We start from the raw sequence: 7,939 nt of genomic DNA on the forward strand, positions 1-7,939 counted from the left end.
CTTCTTGATCAATCTAACAGAACCAAATTGCTTACATTTCAAGAATCGTCTCACCGAATTTTCAGAAGAAAGTATAATTTTTGTTTGAGTTAAAAATCGTTCATATTATGCTTTCGTATTGTTTTTCCTTTCTAATGATCATCAATCAAATAGTTTAGTTACAAAAATCCAAAAGAATCTTACATTATTCAAACTCATCAAACCAATTTCTTACACTCCATTGAGAAGCACTTTCAATTCTATAAACAACACATCAACGAAGTAATATAAACAGACACAAATCAAACCAATAACTGAAAAAATAGTATTTAATATCACACAAGAAATATTTAAAAGAATAAAAATATGAAACCGGGCTTTTCAACTATACTCAACACAACGTCGTCTCAAAACTAGAGATGATGATGGTAATTCCGGAGAAGAATTCTTAACTCCGGGGTTTACTTTTTTCTTCCGAACATAAGAAGCTTCCTGAAAACTTTAGCTGTTGCTTTGGGAGACGTCTCTTCACTGTTCCATTTCTTCCTCGAATGATCTGCTTCAGTCACTGGCGGTGTCGATACGTCAATCTCTGAGGCCGCTGGTGAGAAATAATACTTTTCCTCCATGTTTGTCTCTGAAAATGTCACTGACTTCTTCGGAGACACTGATTTTGCCTGTGAAATCTGGACTTCTCCAACATCCTCGGAATAATGGTTAGTAGTAATTTGCTTGTCTTCGGAAACATGTGACTTCTTGACTGTTTCCTGAACAGTCTGATCTTGTACTTTCTGATGATTGGTTGCATCTGCTATGATTTCATTCGGTCCGTTGTTTGCTGTATTTGTTTCCTCTGATGGCAAGCTATGTAACTCTTTAATGTCTTTGAAATCATCAGCAAAAGGAGCAGCAGCAGGAGGAAGGTCTTCAACTTGCTTTACGGACAAGTAAGACTGTGAATCTTCCACCACCGTTTCCTTAATTTCAAGACTCGGGTCACGAGAAAGTTGTAGACCTTTTGCTTCGGATTGACCTATTTTACTCGTTTTCTTGTCCTGAGCTTTCTCTGTCTTGTTTCCTAACGGTTTTGATGGTCTTTTAACTACTGGTTTTTGTTGTGGCTCCTTTGGAGCGGTCCGGGCAACAGCAAGGCGCTCAATGGTGGAACTTCTGAGTAAGGGTTTAGCCTTTGACTGCGCGGCTTCTGGGGTCTTCTCGTTCTTTACTGAGCTCTTCACTGTTTTGATCGCAGGAGGAGTTTTCTTGGATACACTACCACCAGAACTCTTCTCTGCAATTCTTTTTTGTCTCTGAATTAAAAGTTCTTCCATTCTCTTCCTTCTCTCTTCCTCCTATCAAAAACCAAATCCAGATGAGAAAAGGAAACTAATCAAGAAAGACAAAAAGTGGTGCAGAAATTACCATCTGAGATTTGGTCTTGGAGGCAGCAGCTCTACTTCCCCAAGCAGGTCTATTGGCTTTTGAAGCCGGGTCAGGTCTACTTGATGCCCTTGACTTTGCATCTTTCCCCTTGGAAATACCACGACTCTTCTTTTCTTTACCATCTGAGGTTTTTTCACCTGCAGAGGCCTTTGTGGAAGTTTCCAAATCGATTTTGCTTGTTTTCTGAGCCAACGTGTTAGTCTCGTAGTCAATTTCAGGGGTCCATGGTAATAATGTAGGTTCAACATCTTGTTCCCGTCCAAGAACCATGAAAAGGTCATCTGGTTCATGCGAAGTGAACTCCGAGGCATTGTTTTCTTGTTGGTTGGTTCCGTAAACATCAGAGTCCATGATGTCAGTCCTTAACCGAGACTCTTCTACTGGGCCCTCAACACGAGAATGGATCATGAACGAGTCATCCGTCAGGACATCTCTTTCACTGCTCTTACTTAAGTGGAATTGGTCTCCTCCAAATGTTTTGACAAGACTTGCATCTGTGTCTGGACCTGCTTGGTTACGTATGAACCAGTCTTCCTCTGCCTCATTTCTGGCTCTGAGCTTCCCATCATAAATTGACATCTCTGCCTGCGAATAGTTTCTTGATTCATCGCTTCGACCTGGATTCAACATCTCACCATCATAGTTATTCCCTCTCTTTATCATCCGACCATTCTCACCTGCATCTAATTTCTTAATGCCGGTTTCTCTTCCCCAATCCTCATTCCCATTTGCAACCAGGAACGAATCATCCGAAGGCGGTTCTCTCTTTCTCACAACTTCAGACTCCATGTTTAACGCAGATGAAGATGTTCGTAGTGATTCTTCTGGCTCTGAATCGTTGTCTTTCAAAAGAAGATTCTGGAAGGCATTCCAATTATCATTCCCCTTAGGTTCCTTGTTACTTGAATCATCATCATCATCATCGTTGTGACTTTTGTGTTTCCTCTGACGGCGTGAAGATGATTTATGCCGTCTCTCTAGTGAGCCAATGGCTTCTTCTACTTGCTGTTTGATGGAATCTCCATCTACAAACCCTTCTTCTTCTTCTTCAGACTCCTCTGAATCGCTTTCCTTTGCTCCATTCCTCTTTGAAGTTATATAATTGATGTTGCGGATAACAACTTTTCTGGATTGTTTCTTTCCTTCAATTCCGTCTTCTGATTCAGTCTCAGCACTAGAATCATCATCGCTTAGCTCGGTAGATTCATCTTGCTTTGACTTCTTTTTCTTCTTCTTATTCTTCTTTTTCTTCTTGGAAGACTTCTCATTTGACTCCACATCTCCCATATTTACGGGCCATTGCATATTCCCAGGGAAATATGGTGTCTGCCCTTGCATACCCGGAAACATATAAGGAGGTGGATACCCATGTCCTTGGAAGTTCTGCATGTACTGAGGATACTGGTTTGGCCATGGCATTGCCATTTGAGCTCTCCCTTCTGCACAACACGGTTAATTCGGCTTTAGTTACTAACCAATAACCCCCAGAAAGAAACCAAATCCAAGAAACATCTAATGAATAAAACAGAATTGATGCTTATAAGGACCTTGGTTAGTCTCAAAGCTACCCTGGCTCGACGCATCCATGGAGTTTCCACGCTTTAAGTTAGTAGCATTCAACAAATCATTCTCTTCACCAGCGAGTACGATCCCAGAGTCACCCATGAAGGATAATTCAGGCCTAGGAAATGCTTGCATAGCCGTGATTTGGTCCACCCACATTCTATCTTCGTTCTTTCTCTTGCACAAGTCCATAAAGCTAACACATGCTTCCCTGGACACAAATGAACACACATATATATTCATAAATATTCATTACAAATGCCTACAAACAAGACAGTGACATGAAACGGTTTAGCTACATACCTTAAACGTGAAGCTCCAAAAGCATCGGAGAAAGACAAAAGGTCATCCATATAGTCCAATTCAAAACCAACAACCAAAGCTCGAGCATAAGCCATAGCTTGCTCTTTGCACAAAGCCGCTTTGCGATTCTCAAGTACACGCTGAAGACCAACCCTATTCCATTCATTTCACCACTTATCAGAATCAATCAACTTCACATAACCAATAAAAGAAAGACTAATAAAAAACTTACTTAGAATTTTCTTCCACAGTGTCTCCATAAGTTTCCCCTTTCTTCTATACATAAACAGAGCCATCAACAATTGAAAAACTAAGCTAATAACTCTAATTTTGGTATGTAAGAGAGTAAAAGAAAGATAAAAAAAACTCACCTTTGACAAAGCCGTAGACCTCTGAGAAGACTCGTTTCCTACATAAGTAACAGATTACACAATTATAAAAAAAGATCGAATTTTTTTCATTCTTTAAATTATTTACCAAATTTGTGACCAAACATACCTTCAGTTTCGCCGGCAATGGCGGCTGCATTAGAGTGAATCGAATCCTCGATCTGCTCAATCTCCTTCTCTAATGTAACAGACCTCTCGAGAACCTCAGGAGTGGTCACGAATCTCACAAATCTTTTCACCAAAATCAGAAACAACAACAACAAAAAAGAAATCATCAATTTTTTTAGGGTTCATGACATAAAGTTTTTAACTTTTTTCTTAGGAGTGAGACGAAGACACTAATGAATACCTCTGAAGGGTGATTTTAGTAAACCAAGGAACGGCGGAGGAAGGACGGAGCGTAACGGAGTAACCACCTCTAGAAATCTGATCTCTAACGCTCTTGAGATGTGTAACGAACGGTTGAAATATCCCAGAAGCAAGTTTCTCGTTCTCGCCACCAGAGAAAATCACAAGTTCACATCTTTGAAACAGAAGAGACAAGAAAGAGTTAAGAGAATCATCAAACATATAAGACTTTTGTGTTATAAGAAAAAAATTGTGAAGAAGAAAAGGAATTAGAAAGTACCTTGTTCTGGTGGGTGTGAGCTGAAACAGAGCATAGTCAAGTCTTGTTCTTGGATCCATTAAAGAACCCATAAAACAAGTTTGAATCTTTCTTTTGTCTCTTCAGACAAGACTGGATAATTTAATTGAAACACTGTCTTATGGATGTTTATGGTGTTCAAAGAATAATGTTGATAGATTTCTGATTTTTTAGTTGGAGAGATGGGGAAGAGTGAAAGAGAATGTTTCGTGACAGCTAAGGGATAGAGAAGAGACTGATAGAAAAAAAAGTTGTAGAACAACTGATTGAGATCCAGAAGGTGAGCACATGCATTGAAGCTAAGACTCAGACATTCACATGAACACAATAGGAGGAGGAGAGAGGATTTTACAAGAGCGAGGTTTTTGATTCTTTTGTTTTTTTTGTTTCCCCTTTAATATTTAATTATTTTTATCAATTTTGGGGTCCCTTTGGTTCTCTACGCCGACACACCCACTTCACCGGTAGACACATATTCTAGGTTCTCTATACGTCAACAGTACTAGACTACTGCTAGTATTGTTTTCGACTTTTCATAATCTTTGCCAAACGTCTGCAAAATTACGGCAGAGTAAACGATTGGTACATCTTGGAGGGTTGATGTAGAAAAAAGTTTCTATTTTCAGCAAATATGCGAAATACGGGTAACTGAATTATCATTATCAATATGCAATAATGATACTGAATTAGCAATACTAATCACTTAGTTTGGTTTGAACTTGATTGTATTCCCGGATAACTTTATTGAATTGTGTTTCATCTACACATTTTTATCTTATATAGTTTTTCTTGTTATCATTTCATGGAATTTTATCACTTTAAGTTATATTCCATACGAGACCTCGAAGCTAAGATGATTGTAGCGCATACTTCAAAAAGACTAGTTCCTTTATCTTCAAATGTATGTCTACCTTGTTTTCACTTGGAGGGAATACCATTGAAAAGTTGGTAGACATTCTTATTTTCACGAATTATAATTTTTATTTTCATAAATTAAGATCTATTTCATTCACATTGAGTGGTGCATTGCATGGAAGTTTGGTATTTGTTTAAAATAGTCCCAAGTTCCAATATTCAGGTTTTGTAGTATTTGTGATGGGAGAATATATATATATAAATATTTTTACATGAAAACATAACATTTTCTTAAATTATACTATGGAAATATATGATACCCCTACGAATAAACAAGTGTGTTGATGGAAATGACAGTGTTAGTTGACATGTCACATGTCAAAAACTTGGGTGTGAAGAGAGACAAATGATAGCAACAGTTACTCAAACAAAGGTGATAATAGTAGAAAATATATCGCAGAAATGACAGTATGAAGTTTTGTGATGTTTACTATTTATTATTTGTCTTAGCTTGGAGGGGAGACAATCGAAGTACACAATGATTTTACAAGTATTTGAATATTTCTGCCATGTGAAATGGAGAAAGGAGCGACCTTGTTGAACATATAAGATACGTGATAAAAAAAAATCAATTATAAGTTGCAAAAAGAAATATTCAGGAGCTGATTGGTATACTGATTATGAGATTTGTGTGTTCAAAATTTTCTTGAATAATAATTAAAAAGATTTCTGATGCAGAGTTAGTTTATTATATGTTACATGATGATATTTGAACATACACATCTCAAATATTATAGAGATTTCTTATTTGTGTAAGGTTGGAAATTTTAATCATTAATGATGGTAAAGTGGCCAATCACCAGAAAGTTTTCCATTGTTAGTTAGAACATATGCTTCACTAATTAATATCACAAGATTATTGTCAAAAGGTATAACCACTTGTAGGGAACCAACTCAAGAATAGTCACAGTGAAGATGTGTTTGTAATTATTATACGAAAACATTAAGTATTATGATTAATACTAATGTGGGTCACGTGATTTATCAATTGTAGCTACTTATGTACTTATCTTCTCATACTTCTTGTCAAAGGATATCGAGAAACGAATGTTTATTGTTTCGTTATTACTTTTCTTGATATTTTGTTAGATTTTCATTTATAAAAATAAAATAACTTAAACGTTAACAGCTCTTTGTTTTGTAATCTTTGATATGCTGCCACAGACATTTTTGGTGGTGCAAAAAAGATCAATCAGACAATAAGAGAACAAAAAAAAAAAGAAAAAAAAGAAAAAAAAGACGATTGAGAAAAAAGTGCCCATGCGTAAAACTTGTTTCTGCGTCGTCGGTAAAATTGTTTTTGTTTGTTTTTATAATGGGGCTTTACATAGCCCATCCCGATACTACCTGAGGATCATTTCTGAAATCAGTCTGTCTGATACTACTTTAATACAACATTAAGCATGTAAGAAATTTCACCAGATTATTAGTAGTAAATTAATTATGTTTAGTTAATATCATAGAAAAAAACAATATTTTTTCAGTCCCTGAGTTGAAGTAACAAATACAAACGTCTGAGCTTACACCTGCATAGAAGAAAAGCCTTCTTGGGAATTTAGTCGGTGTATAGTGTTGAACGAACGTTGTAGACTCAGAGACTTCTAGTGTTTGACTTTGTTAACACAGAGTCACAAACTTGTTGTATTCACTATTCAGTGGTTAGGGGCGGCCGCGTCTTAGGGATCCCCACGATTCAAACTTAAAATGATCTTTCAACACATGGCTATATATGCGGCATTCTCATGGCGAGAAACGAGCTCTATGGATGGAGAGAGAGAGTATCTTATTTAAATTCATTACACATGCATTCTCTGATTTTTGTGGATCAGCTTCATAAACCTAATTAGAACACACATGTTCATATGATGTGTCGCCAATTTAATCACATATGGATTTGTAACCTTGCTCATCAATCAATTTACAGATGTATTACACGCAGCATCACCTACAATATGTCGAGCTACCAAGCCTCTTTCGATGCGCTCACTAGCATTATTATTGCTTTGAGCTTTCATAAACCATATAAATCACATGTCCAGAGAGGAAACGAGACCATGAATGTTACTAACTTTTCATTTCTTTTTTTTGTTTATTAAGAGTGTTAATTTAACATTCTAAAGAAAAAGAAAATATAAACGTATATAGAGTTGAGAATCTACAAATAATGTTTAAAGAGCTATATGTATATATCTCTACATTAATTTTTTTCAATTAAAAATGTAATCACCTTGTTCCAGTGGGAGGAGGGTTGTTAGTAGTAGAAGAAAGAGGAGCATAAGCAGGTGTATCTGGTCGACACATCCTCAACACGACTTCGAAGGCTACATCTATAATTTCTCCGGTGAATTCAAGTAGAGGCTTTCGGACAAAGCGTGCCCATAATCCCAAAACACCTACCACCACCATTCCTGTCTCCGCTCTCATTTTTTCCACTTCTTAATTCTCCTTAGCATCTCCCTAGTGTCTTCGATAATAAACTCGATATTTGTGATAAGCTATGGTTATAAGATAGCATTTTTTAGGGATAAGTAGAACTGTTGTAGAGCGTGAACGTAAAAGATTTGAACTATATTCTTGATTTCAGGTGGGGGTTGCAACCACCGGAAGTTGACTCAGCTAACGGTCACTAGAGATGTTATTTCATAACTCTCTGACTTGTCAAGCGGATTCGCTTGGGTTTTAAAAAAAAAAAAAAAAAAAA

At 36.8% G+C, this 7,939-nt stretch overlaps 1 protein-coding gene across 2 annotated transcripts; it reads right to left on the reverse strand.

Moving 5' to 3' along the window:
• LOC104722182 lies at nucleotides 185–4,700 on the reverse strand. 2 transcript variants are annotated; one of them, XM_010440316.2, is made up of 9 exons: nucleotides 4,306–4,700; nucleotides 4,027–4,200; nucleotides 3,787–3,908; nucleotides 3,660–3,697; nucleotides 3,521–3,561; nucleotides 3,289–3,441; nucleotides 2,970–3,196; nucleotides 1,402–2,861; nucleotides 185–1,331 (listed from the first exon to the last, which is right to left on the reverse strand). In XM_010440316.2, the coding sequence occupies exons 1-9, from the start codon at nucleotides 4,374–4,376 to the stop codon at nucleotides 441–443; spliced, it is 3,177 nt and encodes a 1,058-aa protein (XP_010438618.1). In that variant the 5' UTR covers nucleotides 4,377–4,700; the 3' UTR covers nucleotides 185–440. The 2 variants fall into 2 exon arrangements, with proteins under 2 accessions (XP_010438618.1, XP_010438617.1); XM_010440315.2 differs by having other exon boundaries at nucleotides 3,521–3,564.

This window comes from Camelina sativa, chromosome 11, assembly GCF_000633955.1.
Source record: "Camelina sativa cultivar DH55 chromosome 11, Cs, whole genome shotgun sequence".
Taxonomy (NCBI): Eukaryota; Viridiplantae; Streptophyta; class Magnoliopsida; order Brassicales; family Brassicaceae; genus Camelina; species Camelina sativa.